At 43.5% G+C, this 16,979-nt stretch overlaps 1 protein-coding gene across 4 annotated transcripts; it reads left to right on the top strand.

The window, feature by feature from the left end:
• The first annotated feature begins 1,564 nt into the window (after positions 1–1,564).
• On the top strand, positions 1,565–16,656 carry LOC125977678 (tensin-2). Of its 4 annotated transcripts, none has more exons than XM_049734506.2 (25): positions 1,565–1,815; positions 8,725–8,757; positions 8,839–8,888; positions 8,966–9,149; positions 9,234–9,284; positions 9,359–9,481; positions 9,561–9,625; positions 9,699–9,782; positions 9,988–10,100; positions 10,178–10,238; positions 10,452–10,527; positions 10,685–10,814; positions 11,127–11,192; positions 11,283–11,393; positions 11,553–12,845; positions 12,928–13,069; positions 13,156–13,934; positions 14,004–14,135; positions 14,243–14,332; positions 14,422–14,499; positions 14,656–14,733; positions 14,954–15,122; positions 15,188–15,256; positions 15,482–15,511; positions 15,648–16,656. In XM_049734506.2, the coding sequence occupies exons 1-25, from the start codon at positions 1,708–1,710 to the stop codon at positions 15,790–15,792; spliced, it is 4,260 nt and encodes a 1,419-aa protein (XP_049590463.1). In that variant the 5' UTR covers positions 1,565–1,707; the 3' UTR covers positions 15,793–16,656. The 4 variants fall into 4 exon arrangements, with proteins under 4 accessions (XP_049590463.1, XP_049590462.1, XP_049590464.1 ...); XM_049734505.2 differs by having other exon boundaries at positions 14,240–14,332; XM_049734508.2 differs by lacking the exon at positions 1,565–1,815 and adding an exon at positions 5,957–6,154 and having other exon boundaries at positions 14,240–14,332.
• Positions 16,657–16,979: the final 323 nt, after the last annotated feature.

The raw sequence follows: 16,979 nt of genomic DNA, 5'->3' as shown, positions 1-16,979 counted from the left end.
GTCGTAAATGTGATTGATACCCTTCATTTTATTGCAGGTGATAAACTACAGTCTGAACTAAATTAAGATTTTTACTACATGTGCTTGCGTTGATCTCCGAGTACATTCCAGTGCCCATCAAGTAGGTAGCAACATTTTTTTTCTTCATATGTTCTTTATCATGTTACTATAATGGCAACACATTATGTTTTAGTAAATTCCCAGAGTTGGAAATCCTTAAAGAGACTATTCGGCTCCAACTCCCACCTGTGTCACCATGTGAGTCAGCAGCTGCTTCACACACACACACACACACAGCATCACCCATCACAGCAAATGACAGCCCTATGTCCTTAACGCCTGAAGATGTCCCCAATCATAAGTCCGAAACTTCCATGTTAATGACCTGTAGCCTCATTTATTTTGTATCCGCAGAGTGGTCCCGCCCAGAAAGAGCACCGTGAGTAGCTAAAAACTGGCTCATAGAAAGAACTTCTTGTTTAAAATTTTCCTCTCCCAACGGTCTGCTAAAAGAAGAGTTTTGTCTGAGGAATTACAGTTCAGTTTGTGCTACATAGAGAGGGAGTTGTGTTGAGATTCAAGCACACAGACAATCATTGTTTTCATCTGAGTGGAGAGGAATCAAGAATGGATATCAGTATTTCTGCTTCTTCCTGTCAAAGATTCTGCAGGCTTGGAGTACTTTCAAACAGACTGACAAATTATAATTGACACAATGGAAGACACCACTCAAGACAGACACTACTAACATTCGGAACAATTCGATTTGGATTCATTTAGTGGGATTCAAATTTGATCCACTGAGGTACGTGTAGACCAAAAAAAATCCAAATAATTTTGATTAGATGTCAACTATGCACAAATTTTCACTATATGTGGACCAACCCTGTCCTATCCTTCAGGAATAGAGGCGTTCCACTATACAGTTTGCAATTGTAATATCACAATCCACTACTAGATGGCAGTAATGGCTTCGCTCCAGGTCTTATACTCCCATATATAAAATGAGCAGGCCTCATATTTTTTTTTTTTTTTGCAGCTTCAGGATGACATTCAGAACAATCATAGTGCCTGAATAATAACATTTTTAACGAGTTATTTTTTGTGCCCCCCCCCCCTTCCTGTTTCTTTTTGCAGCTCTACAACTGCATACTAAAATCAAGTCAAGCACTCCTCACACTGAAATAAGATGAGCCCAAAAATGGCTCGATCCTGTGTTGTGCGCACTAGAAAGAGTCTGGATGGGCCAGGCTGCCTGAAAGCGACTATCAGTTGCGAGAGAGTGAGAGGGCTTGAAGTGAAGCCAATAGGGAAAGAGGAAGGACCATAAACAGCTGCTCCCTTCTTTTCCCCCCCATGCAGAGACAGCAAGAGGAACCCGATGAAGTGAGAGGGCGGATGACAGGAGAGTCTGTGCATGAGTGCAACAGGGAGTGTCGCCTTTGAGGGTCTTCAGACGTAGAAGAAGGTGCTGGCAAGTGGAATGGGAGACGGGAGGTGCTGAGTGTGCACCCGCATGCTTTGAGAGTGAGGAAAGCCGGAGTGCGAGAGGACTGGGAAGAGTTGTAAAAGCAGCAGCGAGAAGAAGTCATATGTCAGAGGAGCAGGAGTTGGACATGGGCTGTGAAGCTTTGAGAAGTTCTCTTCTGGTGACTCAACTTCAGCGGTGAACGGAATTGATGACGAGGGCCACCAAAGACTGCAAACATGGGCTGCATTCACAGCCTGGCCAGCAGAATTAAAGAAGCTGACCCCGAGGGTACCCCTCTAAAGACCGACCCCGAGGTGCCCCCCGAGATCCTGCAGCTTGTGGAGGTAAGTGGAGTGAAACAACTGTGCCGGTTGACATGTTGGCTACTTGATTTATAACGTTAAAAGAACTTGCCTTGTCTCAGATTCAAAAACAGGTGCTGTTCTGCTATTTGGGGATGTAGCAGACATTCTTACACACAGTGCAGACAAGAATCCAAAAGTTCTTTCCTAATACGCCTGATAAAATATCTTAGAAAATTCCATCTGATTTGCGATCAAGCTTAAAAAAATTACGATATGATTACAAGAAAGGCAATCACCCAACCTCCAGTGCATTTTTCAGTTTGGAAAAACTTGATCTATGTGGACATAAGTATTGGGACACGCGTCACACCTTGTACACTTTCAACATCTTCCCAACCCACTTTACATGACTGCTTAGAAGCACGTTGGATGAGTTTAATGTGGAAGTTGACGGATGAAATGGCCTTGTGTCCAAAAACAATTGTCCGTACGGCCATCGTCACGAGTGATGAAACCAGCAATCCAGTGATGGCTGTTAATCAGGTCCCGTGGGGTCAAGGGTAAAAAGGAAGTAGCGGTGTCGGTTACTATCCACGGTTCGACCCGTCGTCTGTCTGTCTAGTGGCTTTACTTTGGAATGACACCCACACACACACTGGTGTGAATAGAAGCTTAGAACATCACAATTCTTTATATTTTTTATATAAATGTAAGTTGTAAATCACCAATAAAGCGCCATGCACGCGTTAGAGCGCATGTGCCTAATCTATGATGGCCGTAAAAACATTACTGAGATCACATGCAGCGTCAAATTCCTTAAAGCCTGCTTTTACTTTTGTGTGCGTGTGCGTGTGTGTGAATTTCCTTGCACGTGTGTAATGTTTGAGTCTGCCAAATTATGATAACATGGTCTCTCCAGAATGGGTGGACTCGGTCGTCTTTAATTCCATACAATTGTACTGTCCAGATTTCTTCCCTCTGTGTTTCACTCTTTCTCACACGTGCACACGCACACAAACAAACATAGCCCCGCACCTATTTCCAGAATTTTTGTGGCTCTTCCGAGGTGACTGCTTCTACCCGCGCTGTTATAAATACCCTGGCTGAACTGGAGCATACTCCTGGCTTGCCACCTGCTCCCGTCCCTTCTAGACTGTGTGCGTGAGTACGTTGGTGTGTACGTGTGTTCATGTGTCTGTGTTTGTGTGTGTGGGTCCTGTATGTCATCGCTAGTGAGGTGTCAGGAAAAGAAACCCTTACATTAAGCAAGAAGTGAGTGTGTCACTGTATTCAAGTACAGTATTCATTTTCAGTGTGTGTGTTGCAGCAGTGTATTTTTAGGGCCCGAGCACTAGTGTGAATGTTCTCCTGAAAATACTATTATTCTTAGATAAATAGACTTTTTGAGCACTTCCCCCATGCACGCTGTTTCTGCAGGAGTCTTAAAGGGTCTTACGTTTTATTTTCCAAACATTTATCGGCCATCCTAGAGAATGGGACTCATTCTTACATCCGACATCCATATCTCATATTTCACAATTAGTCACAACAGTACGTCGCTTAAACTGTAGCTAAGCTGCTATTTGAACAAGCCTTTACAATATATGCAACAAAATAGTGAAGCGACAGAGAAGTGGAAGTTTCTGTGCAGAGGTCTCACATGCTTCGGGAATGACACTGACTTTGGCTGTTAAACTCCAAATGGGTGGGGTCCTTTAAAACTGCTGCTGCTGTGGCTGATAGTCATGAGATCCCTCGGAGACGCAAGGACTCTTAACTGTCGTTACCAAACAAGTATGTTTGAAAATAACTTCACCAAAGTGTGAAATCAATTCAAATGTTCACCCTTGACCCTATTGAGGCTTTGGGCTTGAGCAACACATTAGTATTTAAGGCATTCGGTTATCCTTCTTAATGTTAATCGATGAGTGAAAATGAATTTGGCACAGTGGTCAGCGAATTTGCCTCAGTTCAAAAATTCTGTGTTCAATGCTTAGACTGAGTCGAGTTTGCGTGGTTCCTCCGTGTTCGTGTGGGTTTTCTCGGTATTATCAAGTGAGAGCATGACTTTGAGGAGCAGTGCTGGGTCCTTTCTTTCATTCAACTGTTGTTGGTTGACCTGCAATGTGATATTTTTACCACAAGACGGCGCCCTTGACTACTCCACTCAGGAAAGGCAGAAATTCGCACTTTGCAATGAGAAAAAACAAAACAAGAACGGGTTTCATAATATGTGCAGCTACAAAAAACGGACCCGTGGACATGCACATTATTGAGAAAAATAAAAAACAACATTCCACCTTGTGCAGTCCATGTTATGTAACCCCCCCCCAAAAAAAAACTCATGACAGAAGTTGGTATTTCATGCATTATGCATATCTATTCATAAAGGATTTATAGTCCATTCAAAACAACACATTAGAAGAAAGTGCTCTTTTATAATGCATCGCAATGCATGAGCTCAGAACTCAAGCGGGTTCGAGTCAAACTCTGCAAGTTGGTCGGGTATGGGATAATCAAAAGGTGCTTGTGTATTAGAGTTTGGAGTGAAATACTCCTCTTGTGAGGAAAATCCAGCCATTGGAAAAAGGCAAAAAAGTATTTAAGCCATGCGGGAAATGTTATTTCAGGGGATTAGGAAATCCACTGAGTTGTTGTACAGGAAAATAAACATTTGTGTACAGGTAGCGGGGAGGGGGGGGGACTCCCTCTGAAAGACTCACACATTAATGCACAAGCACTAAAAACATGGATGGAAAAAAAAAAACACTCAGTGGTTTGATATGGTTCGTACTGGAAGGTGTTTTCTTGGAGGATGACATCATGTTGAGTGAAAAAGTGAACCTCTGGGGAGAGTCGCAGAAATGCGCGAGTACCATTAATGAATGGAGTCAACAGTCTCTAAAATAGCCACTCTCATTTAAATCCTTGCCTGTTTGCTTTCTTTGTATTATTATAGCCGCAGCAGCCAAGAGCAAACCACTTCTCCCTTGACATTTTTGCCACGTTGTTCGTGGCGCTATAGAAAATGTAACACAGTAAATGTGGCGCTTTTAAACAGTTTACGATAACAAGACCAGGAGTAACTTTATTCATGCTAGTGAGTTAGCTTTTATCCACGAGGGTCAGTTGCCTAATGAGTAGATTTTCGTTAACTCGTTCTGTGTTTGGTGGGCATTCGGTATCTCCTCCGCAAGGTTACCAAAAAGTGGCATGTAAAGCCAAAGTGATCCATCTATATTCTTGACCTCAGGTTGGAGAGCAAAGAAAATTGCTGGGCGATGGACGGCCGAGGCATGTTCACTGACCTAGATGTCAGCTTTGGAAAAGGCCAGCCCCTTTCTTGAACAGCAAGCAGCCAGGTCGCTATGAGTAATTCATCGTGGTAACCTACAGCGGTTACGTCTACATCACTACACAGGGGGTTGTGTTGCCAGTTTTTTTTCTTCTTTTTTTTTTCAGAAAGGGATGCCTCTGTATTAATTGAGCAATCATGCGTTGAACTGGAACGCCCTCTTTAATTAATCAAGACATTTTATATGACAAGGTATAATTGGATGAGTTTAATCAGAAGGAACGTGGAAAAGTCCTAAACCACAGAAGACTGAGTGTGAAGGTCCCAAACAGCCACAAAACCGGCACAATTAAGCATATTATACTTGTGCTGAACCCCGTCACCTCAAATCCCTGCAGGATTCCCAATGGCACACAAAATGACCTAATAGCCACTGGACACTAGCAGCTGTTGTGCTTCAGCAGCCTGCTCCTAAAAGAGGATTATTGTTTTTGTCATACTGCGTTACCACGGAGATGGACAAATACAAGTGCAGTGGAGTGGCTTGTTGGATGTTGATTCGGCCAGAGTGCTCATCATCAACATCACCGTCATGATCAATGCGGATGGAAGAAGAGTGTAAATATAGAAAATAACAAGAGTGCCGTAGATGCTTGTCACGGAGCGATTGGTGTTGGGGACACAAATAGGTGAGAGGCAGCTGGCAGGGCTGTTGTTAGAACTTTCCGGGAACTTGGCACTTTAAGTGGACAGTCAAAGTATTTTATGAGTGCATTATTTAGATTTTGGAAGGTCATTGGAAATAGTCATTGAAGAGCAAAGTAGGCATGTTTGACTGTGTGCGTGGGTGGTTGTGTGGCCTGCAGCACAGGGCGGGAGGGGAAAAAGAAAGCTATGTGGCGACTGCTGCCGGCAGCGTGGTTCGAGAGTGCATGTGTGTGTTGTCATATGAGACAGAGCGGGAGAGAGTGAGCAAAAGCTTTATGTGTGTGACAGAGAGGCAGAGGGAGGCTGCGTACGTGTGCCAGTGTGCAGACTGGACAGCTCAGAGAGAGAGGCAAGGACTGAAGCTCCTTGTGAGAGGTAAAAAAAAAAAAAAAAAACTTACCGCACTTCGTGTAACTTCTTTTTTTGTCACGTTAAATCTACTATGCAGCATCTTTTGTAGTGAGCGACAAACTTTCAATATGCTGTGTTAATGCAGGATGATTGCATAGTATTTCTTTTGCTGCAAATATTTAAAAATAGACGTGCGCTGTGACCTACAAAAATATGCATCTTTGAATTTTTAATATTAATGGATTGCGTGGAAGCAGTTCCGTTTCTACTCTGGGCCAGTGTGAATGTGGGAATGGTTGTGCTTTGCTTTTGGCTGGCGTTGGATCCAAGGTGTTGTTTGCTTTTTACCAGACGTCAACTGAGATGAACTCCAGAGAAATAGATGAGGATAGAAGATGGTTGAATATGATTTGAGTCATGGGTTGCTTATAATTATGCGAATAACCCAAGGGTGCTGAGCAGAGACAAAACCCCGCCCCCTTGTATCAACAACAACAATGTGATGGATGCTGATGTTGCATATTGACGGATAGATGCTTCTGAAACTGTATAAAAGAATATTGCAGTGGTGATGAAAATGCAGATATCCGGATTTGTAAACAACACTGGAATTATTGTCTTAATGTTTGCAAGTAATAGTTTGGACATTGCTGTTATAGTGCCATTAGCCGAGCATCGCTCCGCAGGTAACAAAGCTGATCATTGAGGAGCGTGCAGAGAGGAGGTCCTCACTAGGTCGGCAATGGATTTTGCTGATGAACATCTGTGTTACCAGATTAACATGTTGACATATCGCCTCCCAACTATTTATAGTTGCAGCCGGGCAAACTATTAGCATGTAATGCTTGGCTTAGTTGAATTCAACACGCTTTCTTCGCCTTATCTAAAGTGACACATCTCTTTCATTTCCTCGTATCCATCATCAAGCAATAAACACGCTGTTTGGTTTGTTTAATTAAATTTTGTCACCATTCTGGCAGGATTAATAATTCCAGATGGACTTCCTGTTTTTTTTTTATTATTATTTATGGGGCTACAGACATGTATAAGATAATGATAGCCAGTAAAAGAGCAGCCAGAGGGACTTGTGATCTATATTCAGGAGCCTGATCAAAATAGCTGTCTGACATCTTTCTGATCTTCTCAGAAGGAATTTTCAGCTGTTGACATGTCTGTCTAATCATTCGCTCACTCGATTACCGCTCAGTGGCGATGTGGCTGTCGCTGGTCTCTAAAGGCATTCTTCTTTTTCTTCATCCTTTCCTGAGCTCTTCATATGGAGCTAGAGGGGAAGAAGGTGAGGAAAGCCAGAGCTGCTTCATTCTTTCAACCTCTCCTAAATAAATGATGACAGCAGCTTCATTCTTGTTTACCTTCAGTCGACATTATGACAGATGGTGTAATATGGAATAAGCTCTGGTTATTTTTGCCATTCCATTTCCAAATGAGAAGGCTTAGTCACTTCTCCCTTCGTCTGATGTCAGCTTTCGCCCGTCCTGGATGGCATGACTGTGTCTCCGACACACTTTTCCATCAGCAGCTCAAGGGGGGATGACCTTTTCCCTGGAATTACTTTGGTCATTCATATCTAGGGCATATGAATGAATTACCATTATTTTTCTCGTGGTTGTCATGACGGTGACCTTAGAAGAAGACTTATGTATGGTAACAAACGTTAGCATGTTGATGGGCACAGAGTCAGTCCCCGGGGCTGTGATGGCGCGCTGTCATTGCCGCCACCGTAAAGCACACTGATGAACAAGACAAGCTGAACCAGATGGCTCAGCCAAACACACACACACAGACACACACATCCAGCAGATCCCGTGGCCGGCAGCGCTACCAACAATGTGCAGGACTCAACCACTGTTGACCAGCGCTGACATCCTGTTGCAAATTGTTTCCTGTTGACTCTCGCGTCTCATTCTGTTGTTTTTATATGTCAAGCGTCATGTGTTTTTGATGCACGGTCGGTCATACATGTGGAGGTTGCGTCCGTCTCCTACTGTTCCTTCCTGAAGCCGAGCACCCTTCAGCCTCTTAACAACCCTTATTAAAGACAGAAGTTCTTGCCCCGACGGCAATGTTTACATGTCCTCCCGTTTCCCCACTGTGGCTTTTTTGCTAGTTTTGTTATGTTGAAAGAAAGACTTCATCAGGAGCACCAGTCATTTATATTTGAAGGATTTATGAGCAACAATTTCTACCTGACTATGTTATTGCTATATGTTTTTGGAAAATACACTTTAATCCTAAAACGCTCCAAAACTGTTCTGTATCGAGGAAGTATTCAATTGCAGAGGTATGCAACTTGTTAACTTGTTGCCGACACCTGTCATCGACTGGCCGGACCTCCATCCGAGAGGGCCGCTTGGATGCCAATCGTTCTCTTTCAAGGGTTCAAAGGTGAAAAGTTGACAAGGTGTTGCCTGTCGAGGTTTACAGTGGAAGTCTTGAATCTTTTTTTTATTTTTAGCCTGTGACTCATTGCTGGGGGATATGAGGAAGTCTGTGGAGAATGGGCGATGCGTTGCAAAATGTTTTTTCTTTGCATATTCTCGCCAGTGGTAACGTTGTGCTGCTTCTTCTTCTAGGTGTCCACCACCTGTGCCTCAACACCAGACCAGGTATGTTTTGGACATGTGTTTGTCTTTAAAAGTCACAGTGCACTCACCGAGCTGCATTCCTGTGTGTGTGTTTTTTTTTAGCTCAATTCCATGAAATCTGCATCACTGAAGAAAAGAAGCTCCATGCCGAGGTAGTGTAGGAAAGCTTCCTCCTCCTAACCCAAAATAAAGACCCAATATTTGAATTTGAAATGATTTCAATGTCCAGAAGTAAAAGTGAGGAGCAAGTGATGGAGCAGGTGATGGAGCGCCACTACGACATTGACCTCACCTATATCACGGAGAGGATCATCTCGGTCTTCTTCATGCCTGAGCTTGAAGAACAGCGATACCATGGGGAGCTACAGGAAATGGCGACCATGCTTAAATCCAAGCACCAAGACAAGTTTCTGGTTAGTAAACTTTTTTTTTAGATCATTACAGTGAGATCATTCGGCTATGTAGAAAATAAAAAAAGATTTCTTCACCCCCCCCAGCTTTTAAATTTATCAGAGAAGAGACACGACATGACAAGACTCATCCCAAAGGTACGATTTGAAAGTACATTCAAAAGCAGCATAACATCAAATGCCCAGCTTCCTTCTTTTTTTTTTGGTTGCAGATGCAGGACTTTGGCTGGCCCGATCTCCACGCTCCACCTTTGGACAGGATCTGTACTGTATGTAAGGCTATGGAGACGTGGCTTAGCGCTGATCCGAATAATGTAGCGGTTCTCCACTGTAAGGTCAGTGCAACCCCAACACAGCGCAAAATGAAGACATTCTGATCTGATTGTGACAGGATATTATTATTTGCTCTGACAGGGAAACAAAGGGAAGACGGGGGTCATTGTGGCGGCCTACATGCACTACAGCAAGATCTCAGCAGGGTAATTATTATTTTTTCTAATTTTAATAAATGAAGCTGTCATACACATCTGTAAATGAATTGGGTGTCCACAGAGCGGACCAGGCGCTCACCACGCTGGCCATGAGGAAGTTCTGCGAGGACAAAGTTTCTTCTTCCCTTCAGCCCTCTCAGAACAGGTCTCACTCATTTCAGGTCACAAGAAGTGAATAGAAGCACAATTGGGTCAATTTGCGCCTCCCTGTGGTGGACTTGGTCAATTGCAGTTTAAAATAAGACTTCTTGTGTTGAACCAGCCAGAAAATATTCATAAATAGAACAAAAAGTATGTCTTCATTTCTCTTTGGTTCCTGTCATCAATTGATCCTCATCTGCTTTCTTCAGGTACATCTACTACTTTGGTGGTCTGCTCTCCGGTGCCATTAAAATGAACAGCAGTCCTTTGTTCCTTCATCAGATTCTTATTCCATCACTGCCAAATTTTCAGACGGGAGGAGGTACGTTTGATGTACACAAAAGTTGTTGAAAAATACAAAGCAAGCGTCTGTAAATTTTGTTTTTTTTCCCCTGTAAGGTTACTTTCCATTTCTGAAGATCTACCAATCGCTACAGCTGATCTACACTTCCTGCGTCTAGTAAGTGGTCACTAATCTAGTTGTTCCGCCATGTTCGCCATTCATCTCAAACAGACAGACGTTCCTTTTGCTGGCTCACTGTCTATGTTTAGATGATGGCTGCCCGACTGCTTACGTTCAAGTCCACCTTGTTTACGTTTGATTTACTCGACAGAGACATGTTTTGACTGCTCTTATGTTTGGTTGTAATCGAGCTCTTGCGTGTTTTTCCAGCAACCCTCAGACCTCGAGGTCCAGAAAGCTGTGTGTGACCATGGAACCGGCGTTATTGTTAAAGGGGGACATTCTGGTGAGAAACTGCACAATGTCACAAAAGACTACTTGTAATTTGTGTTTTCTTTTCCACAAGTCATTTACTTTCGGTGTAATGGTCTGGTGGTCCAATATTTTTGCCTACAGTTCAAATATCTCTGATCCTCTTCATCAAGTTCTTTTCTTCCTCTCAGGTCAAGTGCTATCATCGACGGAGCCAGGCAGCAGAGAGAGAAGTGGTGTTCAGGATCCAGTTCCACACGTGCACCATTCATGGCGCCCAGCTGTGGTTTGGCAAGAAGGACCTCGACGTAGCTTGCACAGGTAAAAAAAAAGGGAAGCCCCAGATTGTACTAAATTGGATCAAAGGCCACGTTTTGGAAAATCGATGTAAGTGTGAGAACTATTTCAAACTCGCGCTAATGTGGCGCTTGTTTGGATATCTTTTAGTAAGTGGCGGTCTTAGTACATGCTTAAGTGCCTTTTTACAAGGTATAAATTGACCAACTTTTCAATTAAAGTGACGCTGTTAAGAGATGAGATGATAATAATAACGATAATAATAATAATAATAAGAGTGCTTTTATCATTTCTGCAGTCAAGGTGATATTTTGGACATTGTGTATCTTTTTATAGATGACAGGTTCCCTCGTGATGCTGCAGTGGAGTTTATCTTTTCTAGCAGCCCAGAAAAAATAAACGGTGAATATTTCCGAGTTCTGAAGTCTTGAGTATCTTTAATGTGATTTTTTTTTGTTTTTTTACTTACTTATTTTTGTGTGTGCTTTCAAGAAAACCAAAAGACAGATGCCTCCATCAAAATGAACTACAACACATCAGATCCGGTCGTCAAATGGGATTCTTATGAGAACTTGAACCTGCACCATGAAGACAGCCCAGGGAGTAAGAAAATTGTTCATTGTATCTCATTGGGAAACAAATCTTGTTCTTCCTCAGCATCACTAAGCTTTTGAACGACACATTGAGTGCCATGCAAACTATTTGCACCACTGGTTTAAAACTGGAGTTGTCTCATAAATGAGAACTTCCTGTTTCCACCAGATATTTCTCATACCCGGGGCCCTCTGGACGGTAGTCTGTATGCACAGGTGAGGAAACGCAGAGGACCGGTCCCGACTTCCTCACCCAACGGATGCCTCAGCAGCAGCCCAACGGTGAAGACACAGATTGCCAGCCAGCCGCAAACTCTCACCAGCACTTCCGGCTGCGTCCCCTTTACTTCCCATCCCGAAAGCGAGACGACTGAAAGTCTGACGGAAAAAGGAGAAAGGGGAACAAGAGAGCGTGTACGAGACAAAGACAGAGAGACGGAGATTTTAGACGAAGCAAACCTGTCAAGTACGGGTGGATTAAGGCGAGAACACTCATGTTGCGGTCGAGCAGGTATCAAGTGTGGAGGGGTGGGGCGGCAATGGGAGGAAGAGCCGTGCCTATCCAATGGTCACTGTGCTGGATGCCGCAACAGTATTAAAAAACATCCCAAAAGCCAAACCCTGCCGACCTTAGCGACCAAATCCGTGTCACCTCCACCTCATTTGACCCATATGGAACTCTGTCATCGCCATAGTGTCCATCCTCTGCCCGCGTGGGAACAGCCGGCCCCATCTGCACCTTGTCTCCACAGACCGTGCTTCCCTTATTCCGCTTCCGAGCATCCGCATTCGCATGGTCACACCCTTCCAGCTTCCAACAGACACTACAATGATGAATGCCAAGGCTTCCATTATCCCAGCCAAAACCCCATCGCTCACCTTTCCCACCAGTCACTCCATTCAAGCCCATACCGAGAGATGTTCTTCAGTCCTCCAAATCAATGTCCTTGCCGAGATTGCTCCAGCAGGCGGGAGCACCAAGCGGCCTCGGTCAGACTGCTCCATTCGATGCATCCGGACCAGGCGGTGGGATTACAACGAACTAGAGAGGCATTGTGGGAAAGTAAAAACCCGTGGGAAGTGCCAGGAGAGGCTGACTTCTGGCAGTGTAAATCAGTCGTGCCACCATATCACGGCTGTCACTCTGCTGCTTTCAAACAAGGAGCGGAGCAGCAAAGGTTTGTCCTTGGACCTCACCAGAATTATCCCAGCCCCCAGCCTGTGGTGGACATGCGAGACGGAGTCAGCAGTGGATACCACAGCCCTCCGCCCCCACAACAATCTTGCCCCTGCTCTCCTTACCAATCATCTCCCGTCGAGAGTCACGAGAGTCGAGGTTATGCTTCGGGTTTCCTCTCTGGGTCAGCCTCTCCTCTGCCTGCCAGTAGCCCCTCCCTTGGGAGAGAAATACTTGCAGGAACCCCTCCAGAAGCCAAAGATCATCAGAACGAGCATCTCAAAGGTAAAAAAACGAATTGGACTTTCTTAGAATAATATATAATCCTGCAACCTACATTCATCTGATTTTTTTTTTCTTTTCTAAGCGGAAAAGACCACAGCTAGTGCAGATGTTGACGTATCGCGGAGTTCAGAGGGTAAACGTGATAGATCAAGCACCCAGACTCTGGATTCTGATCATGACTATACAGTCATTGGTGGCAGCAGCCCCACACACACAGATGACAGGTAGGTAACACCTCACCTTTGTCGAGATGATGCAGAGAAGACATTTATCATTTATTCAGCAGTTGAATTTTCTCTCATACTTGCAGTTTAAGTCAAGATGCCTCACTAGCACTGGAGTTCAACACAAATGGAAGCAAAACACTTTTAATAGCAGAGGCAGAAGAGCAATCCCCAAGTCCTGAAGTAACACCGCCGTTAAGTGAACCTCCTCACAGTCGTACATCTGATGGAAAGAAACTTGAGGAACTAAAAGTCAAAGAAAATAACGAGGATACCGATCAGTCTCAAAGTACCACTATCATCATCACCCCGGTGCAAGACCACCTCAACGGCTCAAACGCGCCGAGTGACGGCCCATCCTCCTGCAGCGCGACACACGTTGCCGGTCCGAGCTCTTCCAACAACTCCTCACAAATGTCTCCAAGTGAGTCCCCATGTCGCAGCTCCCCATCGGCGACAGAGCTTCGCCTAACGCCTGAGAGAGACAGCTCCACTGACCCCGCCAAACCACCGTCGCCTGTGCCTGATGGTTACCACACGCCAACGTTCCCCCTCGCACCTTATTACTACCCGTTACTAAGTGTCCCACATGTCCCTTACACTGGCTACACCGCAATCACAATCCCAGCCGCTCAGCCGCCACTCCCGGAGAAGAAACGACTTTCAGGGACACCGGGATCGCTTAACGGGAACACTTATCTACGAGGCTCTCCGGCACCTTCCCCCATCCACAATATGGCTTTGTCCCCAATTACGGCAGAGCAGAAACAGTATAGCAGCAGCAGGGAGGACATCAGGGTCAACGCTAAGTTTGTCCAAGATAGTTCCAAGTACTGGTACAAACCAAGCATCTCCAGAGACCAAGGTGAGTTGGAACCAAACTACTGGTGTATGTTTCAGTGTATACAAGACCTCACTGTTGTTCTCTCCGCAGCCATCGCAGTGTTGAAGGACAAGGAACCGGGAACTTTCCTCATCAGAGACAGTAATTCCTTCCAAGGTGCCTACGGCCTGGCCCTCAAAGTGGCCACACCTCCGCCTAATGCCAACATTACTGGAAGCAAAGGTAGTGTCATCACAGTTTTTAGCCATCAGCCATGTTTGTAGTCTGTTGTTAGAAAAAAAAAATGGTTCATACTCACCCCCTGCATACAATTCATCATTTCACAGCAGATGTCCTGGAACAGCTCGTGAGACATTTCCTCATTGAGACAGGACCGCGAGGTGTCAAAATCAAGGGCTGTCAGAATGAAGCATATTTTGGTAATTTGATGTTCTCTGCTATCTCCATCAGGTGTGGTTTTCCATGGTTACTTTCACTTTTTTTTTTTTTTTACTTATTCTCGCTTTAGGGAGTTTGTCTGCCCTGGTGTATCAACATTCAATCACACCCATCTCTTTGCCGTGTGCCCTTCGTGTCCCAGAAAGAGGTAAAATTGGTTCTAGTAGTCTGGTTCTCATCTCCTCTGAATGTCAACCAACTCGTATTAATTTTATTTTTTAATTGGTTAAACAACTTGTATCACTTTTGGGTTGGACATTGGAGGTTATTCAGTGTTGCATTCATGAGGTGTGCAATGTTTTAGATCTGATCGGCGATCTTCAGGAGATACGGACTGTAACAAACACAAGCACGGCGGCCGACCTCCTTAAACAGGGAGCAGGTAAGATTTGGATTAAATTATTCTGATGACCCAAAACTTTATTTCTATCAACAGTTTTGTTCAGTCTGCCCGAAATGCATCAAAGAACAATAAATAAAAATGCTCATAGAAAGTTGTGCAACGGGTTTTTGCAGTTCTTACGTTTGACCAGTAGAGGTCAGTAAAGCCTCACAATGCTGTTCACTGTGTTTAAAACACCATTCTTGTGATTTCTCTGAAGCTTGCAACGTTCTCTATCTGAACTCCGTGGAAACGGAATCATTAACGGGACCGGAAGCCGTTTCCAAAGCAACCAAAAGTACACTGGCTCTGAGTCCACGTCCTGCTGCAACAATGGTCCATTTTAAAGTTTCCTCTCAGGGCATCACTCTGACTGACAGCAAAAGAAGGTGACATGATGTGATGTTTTTTCTTGATGATGCACTTCGAACCGACCCTGGTTGTGTTTGCACAGATTATTTTTTCGGAGGCACTACCCCATCAGCAGTGTGACTTTCAGCAGTCTTGATCCCCAAGACCAGAGGTGAGACTTCTTGACCGAAAAAAAGAAAGTGTGTATGCGTGTGCGCTTATATAATTTTCCAGGCAGTTGCGACTAATAAAGGCAGAATTATCAGTGCTTGTGCCCACCTTTTTTTTTTTTTTTAAAGCAATGCAAGTCTCTATTTAGTCTGGATCATCAATTTGAGCTCCTGATTTATGTATTCCTGCAATTGTCTTCTGTTTCTATTTGTGTGCCGTGCTTTAGATGGACTAACAGTGATAGCACGTCCAGCAAGTAAGTGCTTGACTTCCTGTTTTAGCAAGTCTTACTACCAACATTGCATGGCAATTAACACGTTGTACTTGGTGGTGCTCATACTGTAAAAACTGAGTTGAAATGGGTTTTTTTTTTTTTTTTTTTTTTGCACCAGGATGTTTGGTTTTGTTGCCAGGCGGACAGGCAGCGCCACAGAGAATGTGTGTCACCTTTTTGCAGAGCTGGATCCAGAGCAACCTGCAGTGGCCATTGTCAACTTTATCAATAAAGTTATGCTCGGACCACAGCTCCGCCGATGAAACATCTGAAAACATTTTGAGGGCAAGAGGGAGGTCTACACAACATATACTACGGCGCAAAAAACACACACAATCGTTGATTTTGTTTTGATTTGTTGTTTTTTTTTAAACAGTCATGTTGTAAGTTTTACCAAAGAGGATCTCTAATTCTTCTGATTGTGTGGAATTGATTGTTGATCAATAGTGGATTTATGTTCCACTACGTCTTAGTTAAAGAGAAGAGAGGTTACAAATAATTAGATTTTTAATTGTGAGCAGGATTACACGCAAAAAAATCGTTACGTTTACAGATTTGAGCCACTGTACAGTGCGCAGAATCTTATAGCCCGGCCCATATTTTCATCAATCTTCATAAACCAAAAGACAAACTCAGTCACACACAGCCATAAATGTATCAACCAATTCAAAGAGAGACTACATTAACATTTTTGTGACTGGAAATCACAACTTCATGCCTTAAAGCTGAAACGTTTCACAATCTGGGAAACATGTCACGCTGGCTGCTAAGGTCATTTTCAACAGAGACATTACCTCACTTTCTCCATGCCTCAGAAGGACCACACATTGGTCCTGACCTGGTTGGTTTGTTTTTATTTTCACAAGACAACCAAGATTCTTGGAAAAACACCCCAAAATAAAAATTAAAAAACAACCAAAGATATAAAATGTAAAAATATATTTCAAGTTTGTTTTTTATTATTTTTTTCACCCGTGTGTCTGTGTGTGTGTGTTTTTTTTAATTATTTACAAACAGTGTAACTTCAGTGAGCACAAATGCAATTTTCATAATGTTTGTCCGTAAAAGAAGTAATATATTTTATGCCTCTGAAAAAGAACTGTGTGAAATAAAATTCTACAAAAATACACACAATGTATATGCTTCGTTACTAAATGAAAATTGTTAAGTGTGGTATTTGAGATATGCAAACAGATGGACCCCACCTATTACCAGATAGGACAGGCATCAGCTCACCATTGACCCCAATAAAGACATGTACGATATTTTAAAAAATAATTATTAAATCTTATTGGTGTTATGTTTGTAGTGTGACTTTAGAAACGGTAGAGAAAATGCATGACAGTATGTTATGTGTGTGATATTTGTTCACTGTAGGAATGTGAGTGTGTATACCCTACACGTATGTATCATTACGCACACATGAACAATATCCAAATATAAACTCTAT

This window comes from Syngnathus scovelli, chromosome 11, assembly GCF_024217435.2.
Source record: "Syngnathus scovelli strain Florida chromosome 11, RoL_Ssco_1.2, whole genome shotgun sequence".
Classification (NCBI taxonomy): Eukaryota; Metazoa; Chordata; class Actinopteri; order Syngnathiformes; family Syngnathidae; genus Syngnathus; species Syngnathus scovelli.
This window is presented reverse-complemented; position numbering and strand designations above follow the sequence as displayed.

Coding starts and splice junctions, on each gene's coding strand:
- LOC125977678 (XM_049734505.2), top strand. CDS start 1,708: ATGGGCTGCATTCACAGCCTGGCCAGCAGAATTAAAGAAGCTGACCCC. Junction 8,758..8,838: donor GTGCCTCAACACCAGACCAG/GTATGTTTTGGA, acceptor GTTTTTTTTTAG/CTCAATTCCATGAAATCTGC. Junction 10,101..10,177: donor AAATTTTCAGACGGGAGGAG/GTACGTTTGATG, acceptor TTCCCCTGTAAG/GTTACTTTCCATTTCTGAAG.